Source organism: Tachysurus fulvidraco, chromosome 8 (genome assembly GCF_022655615.1).
Source record: "Tachysurus fulvidraco isolate hzauxx_2018 chromosome 8, HZAU_PFXX_2.0, whole genome shotgun sequence".
Taxonomy (NCBI): Eukaryota; Metazoa; Chordata; class Actinopteri; order Siluriformes; family Bagridae; genus Tachysurus; species Tachysurus fulvidraco.
Genome location: NC_062525.1, coordinates 19662521 through 19684854, shown reverse-complemented (window position 1 = coordinate 19684854; position 22334 = coordinate 19662521). Strand labels below are relative to the sequence as shown.

At 38.6% G+C, this 22334-nt stretch overlaps 1 protein-coding gene across 2 annotated transcripts in view; it reads right to left on the bottom strand.

The window, feature by feature from the left end:
• LOC113638947 overlaps positions 1 to 22334 on the bottom strand; it is an 80753-nt gene that overhangs the window by 5643 nt on the left and 52776 nt on the right. The window contains exons 1-10 of one of the 2 annotated variants that reach the window (XM_027140491.2): positions 11169 to 11306; positions 9703 to 10047; positions 9233 to 9583; positions 8959 to 9063; positions 8759 to 8854; positions 4201 to 4293; positions 3299 to 3373; positions 2706 to 2801; positions 1170 to 1274; positions 696 to 782 (exon numbers count right to left, since the gene is read on the bottom strand). In XM_027140491.2, the coding sequence (XP_026996292.2) occupies positions 696 to 782; positions 1170 to 1274; positions 2706 to 2801; positions 3299 to 3373; positions 4201 to 4293; positions 8759 to 8854; positions 8959 to 9063; positions 9233 to 9583; positions 9703 to 10047; positions 11169 to 11226 (1411 nt within the window). In that variant the 5' untranslated portion in view covers positions 11227 to 11306. Of the gene's footprint in view, positions 1 to 695; positions 783 to 1169; positions 1275 to 2705; positions 2802 to 3298; positions 3374 to 4200; positions 4294 to 8758; positions 8855 to 8958; positions 9064 to 9232; positions 9584 to 9702; positions 10048 to 11168; positions 11307 to 22334 lie in introns of those variants that run through there. The other variant, XM_047816953.1, reaches the window with a different exon arrangement.

The window sequence follows — 22334 nt, the reverse complement described above, 5'->3', positions numbered from 1 at the left end:
ACACACACACACACTCAACTGCACATATATGAACTCACATTGTAATATTTTTGCACACTTCCTTATTAATGATGCTATAAATTGCTGTCAACTGTCTTATGTTTACAACCAACACATCCTCACTTACACACTGTAGGACAATACAATGGTCAGCATTGCTCTCTGTGCACTGTATTGTGTTTTGTAGTGTACTTTTTGCATTGTACTCTTTGTTTTGCACTGTCTCTTGTCATTACACTGCCTGCACAAGTTTGTACACATGCACTTTATGTGGAACTGTGCGATTGTACTTAGTCTCTTAAATTCTTGTTGTCTTATAGAACTTAATGTCTTTATGTATAATGTTGTAATGTTGTAAATTTATTGTATTATCTAGAAATGAAAGTTACGACAGAACACAAAACCAAGAAACACAAACCAGGAACACGAACTGAAAGCGTAATAAAAAAAACATAGAAAATCTCGGCAAAAGACAAGCACAAGAGGTACAGGTGCAGAGGCAAAAAGAGGCAAAAAACATAACAGAGGATCGAGCAGGGCAAACACGCTTGAGTACACAAAACCTAAACAAAAGGCACAAAAACACAGTAATATAAAAAGAAGGATATGGATTTATATAACACCAAATGTAATGTAATGTTTGACTGGCAAAAATAAATAATCTAAAATAGGTAAGTATTAAATGATGTACTTACTCCAACGTTTGGGAATATTACAAAAATAAACCCAAAGCAATGACAAGATTGGAAAGAAGAGAGTGAAAATTGCTGCAGCCACATTTACTGAAAAACAGAGAATAATTAGAGTTATTGGGGTTATAGAGAAATATAAAACTTTTGCTTGTAATACAACTAATTCTAATGCTAATTACAGTAAAATAAATCCTATACTAATGAAGTTAATAGGCTTCTTTGTATTTATGCTTCAGACTCAAAATCAGATAAACTAATATTCAACTAATATACTGTACAACTAAAACTAATATCTTACATGATTAAACTGATTCTGTGGTAAATAAATCAGTAGGTATGGACAAAAGAATATGACAATATTTTTTTAAATATTATATATTATGTTTTTAAATAACTTTTAGGATAAGACATGCATAAGAAAATATAACAAAATGTACAATCAAATATAATATTACCTGCAAAAAACAAAATACTTACTTTGATGAAGTCCATATCGCCATACAATGACCATCATTCTTCCGAAATTGCTAGATTCTATAGCTATGTAAACCATTGGAATTGTATGAATCCTTCTACAGCATCCTATTTCAGTAAAACAAAAGAATTAATAATAGGTTATTTCAGAGGTTTGAAAGGTCTATATAAAAAGAAACATATAATTGTCAGCAGGGATGGTGAGTCTTATTCAATAATGTATATAAAGCAATTAAATAAACATCAATAATATCTCTTTTTTTAAAATAATTTAGAAACTATTTTTTTAATTGCCTAATACTTTAAACATTACTGTATGTTTTCATTAATGCATAATTTAATCATTAAACAAGGTTAACTATTACAGTTAGGAATTTACGATGTTACATTGCAGTACAAAAGAACAGCAATTCAATTAAATTGAATCTAAACAGGTATTATTTACTATATGTAGAAATGTTCAGTTTCAACATATTAGACGTTTAGATGTGAGATTATGATGCTGAAGTCTGCACACTCACCAAGTGTGCATTTAAATACAGGTAGTGAAAAGTTCATATTGTTTCAGCTGAAACTACAGACATGTAACACAGAGGTGTGTCTCAGTGATGCTGCGTTCTGAGGTTCAGCTCCGGCGCAATGAATCTTTTGTGATTTGGGCTCAAGCGAGGAGCAGTATGAATTTTAGATTGATATTTTTTATATTTGGTAATAGTTTTAATTTCTCTCTATATAAACCAGTTACTACAGGATTTCACTATTTTGGAATTGCAGAAATGAAATTCAAAATCAAGCAAACTCTGCAATATTCAGAGGAGATTGCAAATGCATAAAATTACAAAGAGTTTGGCACAGACGCATAGAATGGTTGAATAACTGGTATTTTTTTTTACATTTTCCCTAAACTTCTGGGCACTGTGCACTATTTGCATTATGGAAATTTGGGGGACTTTCGCTGGTTTCAGATTTAGTACATTCAACATGGCAAACAGTGAAGAGTGAATGGCATTTATTGTACTGTTTAGCATGTACTAAAATACCTAAAAAGGAAATACCTAGAAACAAATAAACAAAAAACACTCAGACGGCTTGGGCCATCAGTGGTGAACCACGAACCATGATCAAAAATCTGAGGTATGTATTGACTCTACACAGGTTAAGTTATAACTTTATGGAACTTTAATGTCTATTTAGACATCTATTTTTCCATTAGATGAAAATAACATTTGTTTAAACATTGATTTCAGATCATACATTTCAGAAACACAGTAAGTGATTGTGCCTCTTTGGTAATGTATCTGTACTTGTGCCATCAATTCTAAAATTTATTAAGAGTAATTTTAAAAGTTTCATAAAAATATATAATATATAAATATTTTTTTTCCTAAAAGTAACATTACAGTGGAAATAAACAATATAATGTCTCCATGTCACACTCACACACACACACACACACACACACACACACACACACACACACACACATGCACAAAATAAAGAACTGTTAAAAATAAAACAATAAATGGTTGAAACACCTACCTATAATGAGAGCAAGCAGAAGAAAACTTGGTGGAAGTGACAGAATCACTTTTAGTAAAGTGTCTGTGATATAAGAAAAGATATCCACAAAAATACCTAGACAATTACAAAAAAATGTTATTAATGAATATTTTACACAAATACATACAGTGCTTTGAAAACAAAAAGACCAAACATTTTGCTTCAAGAAATGCAGAAATAAAATATTTAAAGGAATTAAATAACGTATTTATATTAAATATTACAATTTCATATTTAGGGATCATTCATACATTATAATTTTCTTTCCATGAAACTGTAGCATCATCCCAGGCTATACACATATACATCAGTTCTACATTTCTATTAAAATAATCAGTAGAAAAGGCCCACTCTTGCTGGAGACACAAATATGTGTTTACTGTGTTCTTTAAGTGCCGATTGCTGCAGCTGAGGCCCTGAGTTTTGGAACCATGTATCGTAACACTGTATAATCAATGAGGAAACATTCTGTATGCAGATACCCAGACAATTGATCCATGGAGTAGAAACATATTATTTTAAAATTATATTACTGCAGATGATAATAGTGTGATGGTTTCATGGATACTTACGAAAATAAGCAACAGCTGTTATCACAGTATACTGTAGTGAAATTGGGAAGTGGTTAATTAATCGGCGGGGAAAATCTGCAATATACAAGGACACAATTGGCAAGTGTTTCCCAAATCCCACATATAGTCCACAATTTTCCAAATTGCCAGCTCCAAAAAGCCTAAATAAAGAAATTAATAGTGGTGTTGAACTTTTTGGAGGTAGTAGAAAGTGAAAGGTTGACTTGGGACACGTATTCAAACTGTGGAAGAAATTCTATGAGATGTACAGGTGGGGCATGGTAAGTAAAATAAAAAAAAAACAGAATGACTTTATCAGATGTGTGAACCCTTATGTGCACATTCATCTGAGCCAACAAACATATAGTACTGTAACAAAGTCCCGATTAAAATTATGATGATCCAGCACCCTCACTTTCTGTCACAGTAAAAATTAAAAGTGTGTGAATTTTTCAACATTTTAACATGACATCACTAAAAAATATTATATTATTTTTAAATGAAATATAGGTATACTAAAATATTTTGCCAAAAAGCATAAAAATAAAAAATAAAAATTTTCAGACAAAAATGAAAATCACAAAATGCTGAGTTCCAAAAAGTGTAAAATCTAAAACTTTATAATTAATTGTAATGGTAGCAATTATTAGATGTGTTTGTTTTTTCCTCTGTTATATAACATTACACATGTTTTATAAAGAAAATTAGACAAACTACTTGTTAAAGGATTATATGCTAAAAGTGGTGTGTCATCTGCATGTACCTCCTGTCTCTGACACACACAGCATATTGCTCCGCATTATTCTGGCATGGGGTTGCCACCATTAATAAACTGTTACATGCGTCTCATGACCCAGCAGTGAGAATTTAAAATGGACTTTTCATTGATCATGAAATCATACCTTGAAATGTTTTCAAATGGAGTGCTGTCCAAAGAAGGAAAAGGATCCGAACAAAATTAAGCGCTGAACAAGTTGCTGCTTCTTTAAAAAAACCTGGAAGAAAAATACAATAATTCCATCATTTCATCATTCATTTATTCATTCATTCATGTATTTCAGCCAATAAGGAAATTGTTAGACCAAGAACCCAACTGACGTTTAGTTATAATTGTGTCTCTTTACTTCAGAACTGTACCAAACAACCTATAATTACAATAAAAGTTAGCATAAAAGCAGCACATCAAGTTTATTTGTATAGCACTTTTTACAATGGGCTTCGTCTCAAATCAGCTTTACAGAACATAAACATAGAACAGAAGTTAAACATAAGGAGAAAAAAGAATTAATATAGTAAAAATATAGTAAAAATAATATAGTTTATTGGCACTCCTTCTCTAATACTACATTTTTGTTGTTGTTTTTACACTTTTCCCATGATGTCTGAAGAGCTGGTATCTTAAGTATGTTACCTAGTGAACCAGAGTTAATGTATCCAATGACAGAGACTTAAGCACTTCTGTACATCGCTCTGGATTAGGGTGTCTGCCAAATGCTGTAAATGTGAATATAAAATGTAAGTCTGAGTCACTGGCAGTATTCAAACGTTAAGACCAGATTCATCCTGAAATAAACTAAGTTAGCAGCAATTTAAAACTAACTAGTGGTATTCTTAGTCCATCTACTGAACCTGTACTGACATTTCTACTGAGTTGTTTTACTTGTTTTACTTTATTGTATTATAATCTTAACTTATAGACCAAGCCTGAATGTAGACAATCAAACTGGTGTGTCTGTTTGAAGGTTCACATGCTAAACCATGGTAGGATAAGTCAAAATTATGTCAAACTTATAAATCCTTAGGACCAGATTGGTGAAAGCCTGTGGGATGCTATAGAAAAATTTGTAAATAAGATAACACTATAGCTTCCATAATCCAGTGCAAGACATGGTGTTCCATGGTCAGTCAGCTCATGATACAAATAGTTTGTTTAATCACCTTATCCACTCTGTCTTGTCAACACACCAACATTCAACAGTTGCACTGGGCAGAGAGCATTTGTCAAGTCAAGTCAAGTCAAGAAACTTTTATTGTCATTTCAACCATATATAGCTGTTGCAGTACACAGTGAAATGAGACAACGTTTCTCCAGGATCAAGGTGCTACAGTACATAAAATAAAGACAGGGCTAAGGACATGTAAGTAGTCTTAGCCACATAAATTGCAACTGTGCAACCTGGTGCAAACAGTGCAGGACAAGACAAACAAGACAGTGCAGGACAAAAGACAGTGCAGAACAAAAAACAGTGCAGACAAAGTTACAAGACAATACAAAAATGCAATACACAAAAGACAATAAACAGTAACAGAAACAGCGCCGACTGTCCAGTGTAATTACTGAATGTTCAAACAATATTTTGTGCAGTAATATTAGAATGAACACAGTTTCTTAGCAGCAGGTCCTTTGGATAATATATAGAGTTGTGCAAAAAACAGCAAATGACTGAAATATTGTATAGTATGTTCAAAATGGCTGAGATATTGTACAATGTGTGCAAAAACATCTGAAATTTGAAGGCTCTGAGAATGAGGCCACTGGTGTGAAAGGACGTACATCCTAATCATCCCGGTCATTTAGGAAATAGAACATTCCCTCTCTTAATGCAAAGAAATCAATTTTTACATGCCAATAAATCACTTACAGATTTCATTGTGGATGTTCCAGTCCCCATAACCTTGATGGCCCGTTACATTTGCAACCAGATTCACAATAGGATGATGAATGGCTCTAAGTTACAGGAACTGGAAGCTACTTCACAGAATGAGTTTATGTGCAAATGCCATCCTTCAATGCATACTTCATTTTGATGTATTTCAACCAATCAGCTTGGGCACAGTGAGTCAACTTCTGCTTGTACTGCCTCAGATATTGTTTGTCAAATGCATGCCCTCTCCCTTCTATGAGTCCAGAAAACATCTAAAGCAGTGATACCCAACCCCCGGTCCCCGGATCGGTGCCAGTCCGTGGACCCGTTAATACCGGGCCTTGAAATATTCCCAGACTTTTTTTTATATTAATAATAATAATAATAATTGTCTTTTTAAGTGCTATGACATGTCATGTTATTTAATCCAAAACATAAACAATAAATAAATTAAAATGTGTTACTTTGAGCACCTTGCGATTGCTTAGCAACGTGTCATATCTGAACGGACTGCAAAAAAAGTGCGGTGCACCTGAAGTGACCGAAGTATGTGGAAAGATGAGCGGGCCTCAGCAAACTTCAATGGCTAATTTCATTGCGGGCAGTTCTGGTAAAAGGAAAGGCGATGACCAACTCAAAAATTGCGAGAGAAAAAAAGTCAAGCTTCAATCGTAAATATGATACCTCATACATTAGGTATGGATTTATGACAACAGGCGATTCCGTGGCGATTCTGTATGACTGTTGAAACGAGCTCTTATTTTCATACAATTAGCCTTTGTTGTCACCTGTTGGTGAGTGAAAACACTAAGTTGCTGTTGAAGTGATCGCCTTTAGTGGTTCTGGAGAGATTTGACAGGTGAAATGGTATTTTCATACAATTTGCCATTACTGCCACCTGCTAGTGAGTGAGTGCTGTGTAAGTTGCTTTTGACGTAGACCTAATTGTAGAACTACAGTAATACGCTCTTTAGTCAGGCGTACACATAATACATCCAATAATATAGTGCACTATTACATTAAAATTGCACATTTTTTATGAACAGCAGATATGGTAATCCCTCTACACTGCTTCTCTCTTTCTACCCATCCCGAGGCATACAGACATTGTACCAGCTCCGATCGTCTTCCGTGCGATGAAGATTTTGGACTTCCACTGAGATGAGGCCGACTCTGTGAGAATCTACCAGCTCCAGTTGGACTCTGTGATACTAAAGAGGAGATCTGAACTCCATGTGATCCTTACACCAATACAACATTGTTTGACTGTATACTTGTAATCACACACTCCAGTGTCACCCATATGAGGATGGGTTCCTCTTTGAGTCTGGTTCCTCTCAAGGTTACTTCCTTCACCAATTTAAGGGAGTTTTTCCTTGCCACCACTGCCTCATTGGGGATAAATACATACACATTGTGAACTATATATATATATAATCTTGAATTTTTAATTATATTAATTCTTTATATTATTCCTTCTGTTTACCTTCTGTTCTATGTTTATGTTCTGTAAAGCTGCTTTGAGACAATGTCAATTGTAAAAAGAGCTATACAAATAAACTTGAATTGAATTGAATTGAATATGGGAGAAAAGGGAAACATTTTGTGAACCGGTCTGAAAGTTAAAAAGATTGGTATATTCCTACAAGTTTGTTGCCACCATGTTCATTATATGCAAAATGATAGGCTTTTACTGTTTTACACAGTGATATGTTCCAATAAAATAAATAAGTTGGTCCCTGGCACAAAAAAGGTTGGGAACCCCTGATCTAAAGTATAGATGCCAAAATAACTTACCTCAGCAGATATTGGCCTTATCAGCCCTAACAGTCACATACCTGTATGAGCCTATGTATTTCTAGGCCCTGAAGGATTGTGTGGCACAAGTTAAACACTATGCTATGTAGCCATTACATGTTTAAAAAAAACGATGGGTCCATTGCCTCATCTGGCATGTGTGTTTCTCTCAGGGACATGACAGAGTAAGCCATCATGATTTCTGAGATTTCATCAGGGCCATGGCTCTCCTGGATACTGTGGAGGTACAGGCAGAGGTCTGTGACCACGACAGTGCTGGGCTGGGTGAGACATTAATTTTTTCCCCCTGCTCTGCCTGATAGGCCATAAGTCATTTTGAGGCATTCAGGAATCTGACTGATATGGCCTCTGTAGCATTTCTTCGTCAAGGAGAACTGAAGACAGTTGGCCTTGGAGGGAAAGGTAGACCACCAAGTCATGGGGAATGTTTGGGTGAAACAGTGTTGGGATGCTAACTTGATTCAACTTAACGCTTAAGGGGAAAAGCAGTCACAATATTCACTCATGAACATTCACAACACAGGGATAAATACTGTGCATGATGTAGCTACATAGCATGAAACATCTGCAGATCAAATGCTACTCTATGCACTGCTGAATAATGTGTATGGAACCCATTTTGCTAAATGAAACAAATGTAAAACAATTAATGAGATACAACTACAACTTCACTTCCTGCAACAATATACTGTCAATATAGAAGACAACTTCCAAACATGTCAAGTCTGAATTTCACCCTGTCTAACAAACTTCTGAATACACTTCTACATATTTTAAAGAAAATACTGGGACAATTATTATCCAGGACAGAATAAATTGCACCCTTCAGGAGAGGCATGTCAATACCAGGCAAAATATATGTAACCATATGAACAAATATGATTGCTAATATAATCTAACTACAAATACATGTATTTGTGCATCAATTACAAAACTATAAAAACTGTATGTGAACTGTATGTACATATAAACTATAAGCAATATAAGCAATACCTACCCTCAGTAACACCCCAGATGATAAAGACAATGGACATAGTAATATTAGGAATAAGAACATGTGCACACTGTACAGCTAGCGCTCTCCTGCTGTCATCTACAAACAAATAAACAAACAAAAAGAATGTGTATTAATTTTACAAAAAGTTAAAATGTAAACTTTCCAATCTTTTGAAGTATTAAAATGAAGACCAGACTTACCTTCCTTTTTATAAGATGTGTAAGATAGGAAGCCTAGTATAAGTGATCCGATTACAAATCCAAGAATACACAAAATCAAAATTGCAATATGCAGAAAGGAAAGACCTGTGTGACAGAAACACGAGAGTTATTAAAATGAGCATGGCCAATTTTGCTTTCTTTAGAGTAATGCACACCAAATAATGTTAGTCCTCTTAATCCACATCCAACTAATTAAGATACTTAGCTCTGCTACATCTTTACATGTTTTGTGTAGAAAAATACAATGACTTACCCAGCTGCTGTATCTCCACAGTTGTGTTAGCTGATAATTCCCCAGAGAACACTAAACACATATACAGCCCTTTGTCTTCTGTTCGGACATCCTTCAGTCTCAAAGAGAAGTTTCCTTTCATTCTTTCTTCAGCACTGAAGAATTCTACTCTGTCCACGTATCTCTCACTGGTCGAGTCTGTCAGGATCGTACCCTCCTGATAGAGCAGCACTAAGATATCTTCATCAGTTTTCTTCCATGACACATCTTCTATCTTTTCTGGTGTGATATGAGAGTCTACAGAGCAATTCAGAGTGATATCTTCACCTGCATAGGCAGATATAATGTGGGCTCCAGAGACGATCAAGCGCTCTGTAATGGGAATTGTTTGTAATTTTGATTAGACATAAAAATAATAACTACTGACCACACTTTAAAAATGAAGTATTTTTACAGAATATAATATGAATTAGGTGAAAATGTTTACCCACCAATCTCCTTTATTTCAATCAGAGTTTCTCCAGAATCCAGCTTTGTGTAAACAGCACACTTATAAACTCCTGCATCTTTACGGGTCACATCTGTAAGCAGGAGGGAGAAGTTTCCATGAGCGATCTCCTCTGTGAAAAAATGAGCTCTTTCATAATAATGATTGTTCTGAGACTCTGGTCGACTCTCTCCATCCTGCCACAAGTGCACTAGAGTTTCACTGTCATTTCTTTTCCACTCCACTTCAAGTTCTTCCAATGGAAGAGGAGTTTTCACAAAGCACGGCAGCATCACTGAGTCTCCCAGCTGAACAATGAGAGGACCAGGTGGACCGTGGACATTGAACCCTAAATTGAATAAAAACACTGTTAAAATATGCTTACCTAATGTGTTAACTCTGTTCAATTCAGCATGTCTCAATATTCTTTCCACAATTGTTTGGGTTTCCTTCATGTAGGCAATAGCAGTTTCCTAACTTCCTACAGAACCAAAAGTCCAGTGGGTGTAGTCCAAACTATGATGGCAGACGTGCAACACAAAATAACAAATCAGACAAACTGGAACAGGTAGGTATAGTTTTGCTAATAGAATTCTTGCCACTGATTGCAAGACCTATCTGTCACTCAAGATATACAAGAATAGGAAATTGTGTATTTCCCTTTTTTTCTTGTACTTGTGTGGAGTTCTTCGTTCACTTTAATCCTGAAGATTCCACTGTCCATGGCAGAGAGATTACAAAAGTAAAAATGGCTGTGTTCCCTGGGTAGGACCGATCGTGTTAGTCTCATTCAGTGTGACATTAGCCAATCCCTGGTTGTAACTAGTCTTGTAATAAAAAAAATCTTTAAAAAATTCTCTTCTATTACAGTCTGTTATCAGAAATTCCTCCTCATTTTTTAGATGCTAATGATAATGGCTACATAATGAATATAAATAAATTTGGTGTGTAAATAAATGTGTCCATGACTTTATCTAGTTTCTGAATATAAAGTTATCTAGTGATTTCCTTTTTTGATCCTTGTAGTGTATCTGCAGAGGAAGCACATTATCACTGCCTGCAAATGCATGAACCACACCCTCAATTTCTGTTTTTAACAAATACACATTTGTGTTGGATTAAATAATAACAGATGTATTAAATATTATAAAAATTGTTTGTGTTTATACATACAGAAATATATTTATATATTATAAAATGTATGTATTTATATGTAAATGTAATGTTATGTATTTATATATTATTTTTTCTTTCTGGTTCAGGTTGATCTGCAGTTCTCCAGACGAACTATTATAAGTTGTTATTTATGTATTTATATATTATTATTTTCACTTCCTGATTCAGTGAGTTTCTAGACGAACTATTATTAGATAAATCGGGGGAAAAAATATCTTACACTGCATTTCAGCTTCGTATAACTAAAAGTGGACTAACAAGAGCACTAATAAGCAGAATTATACTTTACATTACCGTCACAGATGAAAACTATCAGCAACAAATAAAAGTACATTTTCGGCGCAGTCCCCATTTCTGTGAAGAAAACAACATAAACACCTTTCTCTTTCACTTTCAGATCACGTGGTTAACGAGTACTCTGTTATTGGCCCCCCCCCCCCCCCCACACACACACACCCACACACACACACACACACACACACACACACACACACACACACACACCCACCCACACACACACACACACACACACACACACACACACACACACACACACACACACACACACACACACACACACACACACTGGTAACGCCTGAGCATATTTCACAAATATTTGTTATGTTAATAATCTTTTAATTTTTTATTTTGTAAACTGACTAAATTTTATATCATCTTTAAATCCTTATGAAACTGTGTTCAGCTGAGTTCTGCTCTTAACATGAGGTTGCATAACTATTAAAACTCTGCCGTGTACAACGTACAATTTGAGTTTATTAATATTAAATTAGTGAATCATCAGTTTAGTTCGATTCAATAAAATTTTAAATGAATACCTGCAAAAAAGACTATAGTCTTTTGTTCAGGCGAAAGTTTTAGATACCTAAAGGGTCCTTCGGCTTTTTTTCTTGGCAAAAAAAGACAATGTTTTTTTATCTCAGCATAATGATAATGATTATATTTCACCACAATGTTTAATGTGCTTCAGGAGCTGTTTTCTCTGTTAATCACAATCAACTTCACGGTTACAACAATGGGGGTTTTGTGTTTAAATGCTAAAATAAAATAGAAATAGAGATAACCTTCATGTCTGCTAGTTTTTGTTTTTTTACTTTTTAAAAGGTTCTGTATTCATTATTATTATTATTATTATTATTATTATTATTATTATTATTATTATTATGTTCAAAAATAATTAAGTTTCTGGGCATAATTACAAAGGGCAAATTGCACTTTTAAATTAATATAACACTTGTCCAAATCCTGTGTGCTGTTTTTAAAGAGTTTCATTCACTTTACTAGTTACAACATTTTTATTTTTAATTTTAACATATTATTCATAGTTTTTCACATTTTTTGTCATAAGGTAATTGAGGTGGATGTGGTGGAGGTGGTAAATCTCATTCCCGATTGTTCAGCAGAAACATAGCTCTGATCAGCAAGTAGTGACTGAGAATCTCTCTAGCTTTAGGATTTATAAAGAAATTTAGGAGATATTTCACTTATAATCCACATTCTAGTCATTTGGCTCCATCTCACTCTTCCCAGGATATTATGTAGGTCATTAAATTTGTATATGTCTGTTCTGCCTCTGTTAGAGGCTTTGTATAATTTATGATGGACATTTGCATTTATATTCATCTTATTTTTGTAATTGCTTAATGTACAATATGCTTTTCATTCCATTTACCTTTACCTGCAGCTTATGTGTAACTTTTTATAGGAGGACTTTTATTATGACGTGTCTCTGCGAGCGCCGCATGTTGGGTAACCAGGTAGCAGCAAGCATGGTGTAGTGCAGCTGATTAAAAAGTCATGGATCAACAGACACCAGAAGGACATACAGATGCAAGCATGGAAACTGAAGCAAACAGTGTAAATGAAAAAGCACCTTCAGAGGTCAGATCAAAATGCACATCATCTAGTTCTTAATCTTCAGTCGTTTGTGCTGCCATTAAAGCTAGAGCCTCAGCAGAAGCTGCACGTGCTAGGATGGCATTTGTGCAATGAGCGTTTACACAAAATGATGTTGACTAGCGCAGGAATCTTCTGAAAGAACACAGATGTTTCAGGTGTAGAAATAACAAGAAATAAAATCTATATAAATAAAGAAATATAATATATACATATGAAGATAATTCTACCATTTTATAATCAGTACCTCCAGGATTTTGTGATATATTTTATAGAAATTATTTTTTTGCAGAAGCGTGTCGTTTGATGTCATTACAACACACATTCAGCCAAAGCCCTCTGCCATTCACATAAACATGAGTATAGATATTCTAGTCATTAGTCATAAGACATTACATTTGTGTCTTCACTGCTAGGAGATTAAAAGAAGAATCATGTGCTTGTGATTCTACCAATTCAATATTTTCCAGAGAACAAAACATCTTGGCTGTAAAAATCCCCATAAAACCTGTTGAGACTGGAAAGACTGAGTAATGTTGGTCTTTATGTAACAGGAAGGTGTGAAGGGCAGATTGACACGAGGAAAATAAATCCAGTGTTATAAACTGGTCCACAGATTTGAGCAGAGAAAGGAAAAGGGGAGAACAAACCCTGTCCTTCTCTTAGACTCCAGTAGGTCTGACTGATCAGCTCGGTGTGTACAGACTGTTCAGATCCTGCTGAGGATGAGGAGAGGATAAAGCCTTATTGGGTAAAAGGCAGTTTCAGACAGTGATAGTGAGGGAAGCTGGGACATCTCTGAGGGTCCAGCATCTCAGCAGCCCTCAGCTGGTATTGTAAAGTGATGGAGTGACATAAAGTGATTGAGAAGAAAGTCAGAGTGAGAACGAGACATCAGAATTAAACAGTTAGATGAGAAAACAGCCATCACTTGGGATTCTTAAGTTTGGTTCTGTGCTTATCCTCAAACCTTTGTGAATTCCTCACCACACACACATTGACACACAGACATGCACAGTCCTGTCCTTACCTGATCTCATGTTGATGTCTGTGTGGAGTTTCACATGTTCTGCTCGTGTCTTTGTGGGTTTCTCCAGTTTTCTCCAGGAAAACAAAAACATTCATGTAAGAGGTCTGGCTACACTAAGTGTGTATATGTGCGTGTTTGTGTGTGTTTAGGTCAGGGCTCTCAAGTTTTGAAGACAAGCAAGCGTGATATCTACAACTCCCACGCAACAACACCCCCCCCCCCCCCCCCACACACACACACACTCAAAAAAAGAAAAATCAATAAATAATGGGGGACTTGGTATTTGGTGTTTGGTAAGGATCACTGACCGCAATTTAACCAAATACAAATTATTTGTTTCATTTCCATTTATTAATTTGTGTGTGTGTGTGTGTGAGAGAGAGAGAGAAAGAGAGAGAGAGAGAGAGATTATGACTGTTTCGTGTTGAGGTTTTGTTAAAACTGACCATCAAAAATACCCTCTCTAATGAATGTTTTTTTTTATTGGTTATTGCGTTAAATCTTTAACATTTTCTGATTGGCTATTGTGTAGCCTATTTTTTTGATTGGCTGGTGAGTTTCAGGCTCGACTAAGAACTCCATGTGACGCGCTTGATTCCTGACCGTTTCCATGGAGACAGCGGTGCAGACAGATACATTTTGGCCGCTGCGGCTTATTAAATATATGATAAATAGTCAAAAAGTTTTTCTGTGTGAGAAATACGATGTGTGGCGGTAGAGCGTGAGAAATATGATGTTTGGCGGGAGAGCGTGAGAAAAGACCAAAATGCGTGACTGTCACTCTCAATGCATGACACTTGACAGCCCTGTTAGGTGATCTCTGACTTTGACATGACACTCACCAGATTTGCTCATAAAGGGAAACGCTGCCCTACAACACACAGTGAGTAAACAGAATAAATGTTTCCAAAACTTTTTCTGTTGGTGTGAACGGTTTCATGTTAACTCTTAAATCAATCCCCTCAGAGCTGCAGCAGTGAGTCTGCATTAACACACGGCTCTTTACAGATTGCTTCCTGATTGGTTAAATGACATTAAGTAATTAAATCAGTTGTTCATATGGTTTATTATTTTTACACACTCTGATTAGTGAGGAGTGTAAAGCAAAGGTAAAAACACACCAGTGTCCATGTCGTGTATGACATTTCATACAAAACATTGACAGAGAAAAGCAGACAGAAGAGGAATCAGATTTTTTTATGTTGCTTACGTGATTCTGTTTGAGACCTGATTTCCTTCACTAAAAATTCATTAATTTTTCACTCCACAGATGTCAGATTTGGTGGCTTACTATTATCCCATTGAGATCGACAGCTCGAAGTCTGTGGAGGAGAAAATTCCTCACATGGAGGAGTGGTCAGTGATCACGCCATCATTAACACTCAGCTTCAGTCTGCTACATTTTATTTCTTACTCATTCAACAGAATTGTCACAAACCAGCCTTTGAAACTGTGTGTGTGTGTGTGTGTGTGTGTGTGTGTGTGTGTTTGTGTGTGTGTGTGTGTGTGTGTCAGGTGGATGTAAGCTCACTCTTTGTTTATCAAGCAGCGGATTAGGAAAGACGAGCTGGCTCAGGCTGTTAATTTTAACCCACAATGCATCATGTTCCATATAAGAAAGTATGACCATATAACCCCAATTTTATCATCTGTACACTGGCTACCTGTTAAGTTTAGAATTGATTACAAACTGCTGCTACTTATGTACAAGGCTCTTAATGGTTTAGCTCCCATGTATCTAACTAGCCTTCTAATACGTTACAATCCTTCATGCTCTCAGATCACAAAACTCAGGACTTCTGGTAGTTCCCAGAATATCAAAGTCCACTAAAGGTGGTAGAGTATTTTCTTATTTAGCTCCCAAACTTTGGAATAGTCTTCCTGATAGTGTTTGGGGCTCAGACAATTTCCCAGTTCAAAAGCAGATTAAAAACTCACCTCTTTAGTCAGGCGTACACACACACAATACATCCCATAATATTATGCACCAATACTTTAGACTTGCACCTTTTTTATGAACAGCAAATATGTTAATCCCTCTACACTGCTTCTCTCTTTCTACCCATCCCGAGGCATCCAGACATTGTACCAGCTCCGATCGTCTTCCGTGCAATGAAGATTTTGGACCTCCACTGAGATGAGGCCGACTCTATGAAAATCCTGAGACATCAGAGAGTATTACAGGTCATATTCCATCAAGCTGACAGTTTTATTACCTTTTTATTACCCTGACAGCTGCTATGCCAGCTGGTATGACAGCTGTTATGACAGCTGTCATTAGTGAAATTATTAAAGGTCAAAGGTCATACCTTTTGGTGTGGTAGATGTATGTCTTGACTCCAAGTAGTTAAAGAGCCCACTTTACCTCCCACCACCACCCTGTCTTTCATATTGTTATGAATGTTAACACCATCGTGTCTGGTTCCCGTAGACAGGTGATAAGTAATTAAAACAAGGACATATGTTTTTTTAAAAAATGGGGTTTTATGACCCCTCAGAGTAAGCAGTGTTGTAAAACAAGGACATATGTTTTTTAAAAATGGGTTTGTTTTAACCCCCCTCAGAGGAAGCAGTATTGCAAAATAAGGACATATGTTTTGTTGTTGTTTTTTTAAATGGGGGATTTATGACCCCTCAGAGGAAAGTAGTGTTGTTAAACAAGTCCATATGTTTGATTGACTAGATAGAGATAGGTACTTAAAACTCGTGTTTGATCCGGGGGTGTTTTGCGATAGGGTTACCCCTCCCCTCAGATCGGATGGTTTTCAAATCAAGATTATGACACCTCAGTCTGATCTATAAAGTCACACACGCGCATCCTGACCAAACGCGCGTGAGAAGAAAGACGCGCACAAGCGCATCCTGACCAAAGGCGCGTGAGAAAAAAAAAAAAAAACCTCGAATTTAGTCTTCAAATACCATATCGCCCCCTCCGCGTATAACACGTGTGATTCATTGAACGTTGCTATGGCTGTTTGTCCCGATGCACCAAAGAAAATGCGAAAACATACCGAGTCAAGTTTTGCAGAGATTTTAGAGCGTGAATGTAGTGAGTATTGGGCGATGTCAAACGGATGTACAGCCGGCTTTCACTTTAATGCTGAATCAAACAACATAACGCTTTTCAAGCTGTCTGTGTATTGTTCCTCTAACTCAGTATTCAAGGACACAACGCACCGGATAATATCAGACAACCTTTATTTCTTCTATTCCACTTGTTGTCTAACCTCTTAGACCTCAAGCCCCCTCAGGTGGCCACAACCTGCCACTACATCTCCTCCCTTTAGGTCAAAGCATACTTGTTTCAACAGAACTTTAAAATAGTGGCATACATTTAACAGTATAGCTACCCCATTATCTAACTCACTTATTATACAACTTTATGAATTACTTCAAATCCTTTATTTAAATTAAAAGTGTAACCAGAGAAACTAACAGAAGACATTTTACCTCACAGTAGCCATTTATGAAGACTTAATCTTACTTCAATACATCAAACATGTATTTCCTAATAAACATTCAACAGAAAATTAGGACTCCTTTTTCTTTTACTCTGTGGTGTTTATGCATGTGTTTCACATTCAAAGGTCTAGTCTCTCAGGAGCCTTAGACAGCCTCCCTGACCTAGTCATTATCTCTTCTCCTGGTGCAGGAGGCACCGGAACTTTCCTAAGGTGTGAACGGTTGCACCACAGCCGTCTTCCATCCGGGGTCTCTACCTCATAAGACCATGGTGTAGTTGCAGTATTAAGAACTGTCCCTCTTGTGCTTGTAGGTTTGATCCATACATGCTGTCCCGCTGGAGAGGTGGTAGGGTTTGAGTACGGTGTCTGCAATTGAATGTTTGTTCCTGTAGCTGTTTCAGCGCTATATCCTTTTCTCTGAATCTGACAAGATCAGGCCACTGTGGTTGTAACTGTTCTGGTGACACTGGAACCGGTGTTCTGATTTTCCTCCCCATCAGTAGTTCTGCTGGGGAGCTCCCATGCGCCAATGGAGTGGCTCTGTAGGCCAGCAGAGCTTTGTGGAAATCACCCTCTTTTGCTAAAAGGGACTTCACTGTTCTGACAGCCCGTTCCGCCTCCCCATTGCTTCGGGGGTAACATGGACTGCTTGTCACATGGGTAAAGTCATAGTCCTGTGCAAATTGAGCGAATTCATCACAGGAGAACTGAAGACCATTGTCCGTGACCAGCACTTCTGGACATCCGTATCTGGCAAACGCCGCTTTAAATCTGACAATGGTCTGTTTTGCTGATGTGCTGCCCTGTAGGGAGCAAACTTCAATATAGCGAGAGAAATAGTCTATCATGACTAAATAGTTCCCATTCTGCCATTGGAAAAGATCAGCCGCGACTCTCTGCCATGGTCTACTCGGGAGTTCAGTCATGAGGAGAGGCTCAGCTGGTATTTGAGCTTCACTTGCACAAATCTCGCATCGCTCGACCATTTTCTTTACTGCAGATGTGATACCTGGCCACCAGACCGATTCTCTGGCCCTAGCTTGACATTTGTTGATACCTTGATGCCCCTGGTGCAATCTCTGCAAGATGTCAGGTCTCATGCATTCAGGGATTATAAGTCTCTCTCCTCTCATGAGTAGTCCTCTTCCTTCGTGCAGGGCTGACCGATTGGGCCAGTAGGGTAGCAGCTGCTCATGCACATCTCGTCTGTGTTTCGGCCAGCCATTTGCAATGTATCGGCTTAGACGTTTGCAGATATCATCTGAAGTTTGTGCACTCTTAATCTGTTCCAGCTTTGTTGGTGTGGCTGGCAAACTGTCTACTACACTGTCCAGATAAGCTTTGCATTCCCTTTCCAAGTCTAGCTTTGTCTCTGAAGCTGTGGCTGGAAGAGGCGCTCTGGACAGGGTGTCAGCCATTATCAGGTTTTTACCTGGGACATGGATGATGTTGAAATTAAATCTGAGCAGCCTGAGTCTGAATCTGATAATTCTTGGCGGGAGGTCATCCAATGCTCTGGACTTCAGAAGTGTTATGAGTGGGTTGTGGTCAGTCCTTATGGTAAAATCTAGTCCACTTAAGTATCCTCGCAAGCGCTCACATGCCCAGGTCACAGCTAAAGCCTCCTTTTCTATTTGAGCATATCTTGATTCAGTTTTGGTCAGACTTCTAAAAATGAAAACAACAGGTCTCCACTCACCATCTGTCTGTTTTTGTGTCAAGACACCCCCTAATCCATGTGAAGAGGCATCAGCTGATACTATGGTTTCGTGATTTGGGCTGTACTGGGCTAACACCGTCTCTGACCCCAATACCTTTTTTGTTTCAAGAAATGCTTTCTGTTGAGGTGCTCCCCATGTCCAGCTGTTCTCTGTCCTTAACAGGTCACGAATGGGCTTTGTCAGATCAGGCAGGCGTGGCGTAAATTTGCCTACAAAGTTTACCATGCCCATGAAACGGCGAACATCTGCCACATCCTTTGGCTCGGGCATGTCAAGGATCGCCTTTATTTTACCAGGGTCTGCTCTGATGCCTTGATTATTTACGACATGACCCAGAAAGCGGATTTCTGTCAGAGCAAACTGGCATTTCTCGTTCAGTGTGACCCCGGCCTCTCTGAATTTTTGTAACACCTTGTGCAGCCTGTCATCATGCTCTGCCCGGTCTCTTCCTGTAACAAGGACATCATCAGCATGGCATAGGACCCCGTCAACACCATCAACCAGCTGAGAGATCCTCTTCTGGAAATGTTCGGGTGCCGAAGATATACCGTAAGGTAGCCTTTTGAAGTAATAGCGCCCCTCTGGAGTAATGAACGTGGTCAACAGCATTGAGTCTTTGTGGAGTGGCACCTGCCAGAAGCCTGATGTTGCATTGAGCTTTGTAAAAACTCTGGCTCCTTCCAGCTTGGCCAGTGTCTCGTCCACTGCCGGTAGGATATGTCTCTCTCTGACGACACTCTCGTTCAGCCGGGTTAAGTCCACGCAAATACAAATTTTCCCAGACGACTTCACTATCGGAACCATGCCCGCACACCATTCTGTCGGTTCTTCAACACGAGCTATGACTCCCATCTTCTCCATCCTGTCTAGTTCCTCTTTGACTTTGGCCCAGAGAGGAATAGCTACACGTCTCGGCGCAGAGAGGGCATAGGGTGTCGCATTGTCTCTCAGCTTAATTTTGTACTCCCCTTAAGGTTACCCAGCACTTTAAATACATCTGGGTAAGTTGAGCGAAAGTGAGTCTCTGCATCATCAATGCTATTGAGCTGGGGAATCATCTGTAGTCGGCGGATAGCAGGAAGACCCAAGGGTGTGGTCAAGTCTTTCACAATGAACACCTCCTCCTCAATCTTTTTGTCACCTCTCTGAATGATTGCATACACTTGCCCTTTAACATCCAGAGGTTGGTCGGCAGGACCCAGTAGCAGTCTGCGCGACGCTGAGTGTCTGCCATAGCTATCCAGTGTGAATTCTGATTCTGGTATCACAGTCACAGATGCACCCGTGTCCACTTTAAAACACAATGGGCTATCGTTTATGGTAAGTATTTCAGTCCATGTGGATGACTGTGGATAGTCAACAGCCCCAAGATAAGCTGCTCCACCATTCTCTTCAATTGAATCAAGCTTTTGAACTGATCTGCACACAGCCGCAAAGTGTCCCTTCTTTTGGCATTTTCTACACTCAACGTCTTTTGCTGGGCATTCAGTCCATGAATGTTTTGGAGTTTTGCCACACTTCCCGCACTGTTTTGACTTAGTTGAGGTAGACCGAGGCTGATAATGGCTTCCACGTTGGAAAGATTTTTTTCTTTGAACCTGTCTCTTACTGTTATGGGAAAGTGCATCTACATGTCCTGGCGAATCAGCTGACCGCAGAACAGCTTGTTGCTTTTTTACTTCCTCATGCTGCCTCACTTGAACTATAGCTGTATCTAAATCCAAATTCGGGTTGAGCTGCAGTTTCTCAGACAATTTAGCATCACGTATGCCAACCACAATCCTATCCCGGATCATTTCCTCACGTAAGATGCCATATTTGCAATGTTCAGCTAGCATATGTACAGAGGTCATAAAGTTTTCTGCAGATTCGCCGACATCTTGACATCTTTTATTAAACTTGGCTCGTTCATAAATTACATTATGCATGCCTATAAAATGTCCATCAAATGCCTTTTTTACCTCATCAAAGTCTTTTTCTTTCTCCTCTGTCAACTGCAGTGAACTCAGAATATCCTCAGCCTTTTCACCCATCGTATAGATGAGAGAATTCACCTGATATGCTCCGTCCTTTTCTTTCAATCCAGACGCAATCCTGAAGCGTTCAAACCTTTTAATCCATGTGGGCCATGATTTTGGCTCGAAATCGAATGGTCCCGGTGGCGTGATAGTAAATATGTGGTACATGCTGCTTGCTTTTGTCTTGCCGCTAGCCTGTTGCTAGTTCTCGCTGACTCGCTCTGTCTTGCTCCAGAGATTATCACTCACACCATTAAACTGCTCCAGGTTCTTAGCTGTGGCACTAGACTCTGTCTGTCATGGGTTAGCTATTTCTGACACCATGTATTGTTCCTCTAACTCGGTATTCAAGGACACAACGCACCAGATAATATCAGACAACCTTTATTTCTTCTATTCCACTTGTTGTCTAACCTCTTAGACCTCAAGCCCCCTCAGGTGGCCACAACCTGCCACTACAGTCTGTACCTGATCACAAACACTGGAGCAAAGCTACCGAGGCCGTAACTTTTGATCGGAGTGAATGGAGCAAATTTCATAAATGGTGTAAGGATTTTGACTACATTGTTCGAGAGGATTTTTCACCAGAGGTCTACGAGCATAAATGGTGGAGCGACTGTTTAACTCAACACCAAATATACTGCATTGAAGCAAGAAATCTTTCAAAGGATGAGCTATCACTGTATGTATCAACAATGATTTTCGGTGACTTCATGTCTGCTTGTAATGATGAGGAGGCGTACTGCTGGGGATCCATTTGCAGCAGAGTTTATTTAAGTACAAACATAGATCGGAGTCAAACAGGCGGGGGTCAGAACCGGCAAAACACAATGATGGGGAGTGTAGTGCGGAAGTGCGCTAGTACTCCGGAGATGCGTCTCTAGGGCGACGCTCCCGCGGTGGTTCGTTGCTCATGACAGAGCCCCCACCCCCCACCCCCCCTGCGAGCGGGTCCCGACGCGAAAACGTTCGGGACGCCGGGGTTGGTGGTTTCTCTGGGTGCCGTTGGTGGAACTCGGTGGCGAGCGACGGGTCCAACATGTCCCTCGCCTTCTCCCATGAGCGTTCCTCCGGGCCGAACCCCTCCCAATCGACCAGGTATTCTAAGTGGCCCCCTCAGCGTCTGGAGTCGAGCAGTTCGCGTACCTGATACGCTTCTTCGCCATCGACCATCAGCGGTGGTGGCGCGGGCAGAGCAGTGGTGGATTCCGGATCCTCCCTTGGCTCAACGGCCGGTTTCAGCAGCGAAACGTGGAAGGTGGGTGAGATGCGGTAGGAGGTTGGTAGTGAGAGGCGGTATGCGACGGGGTTAA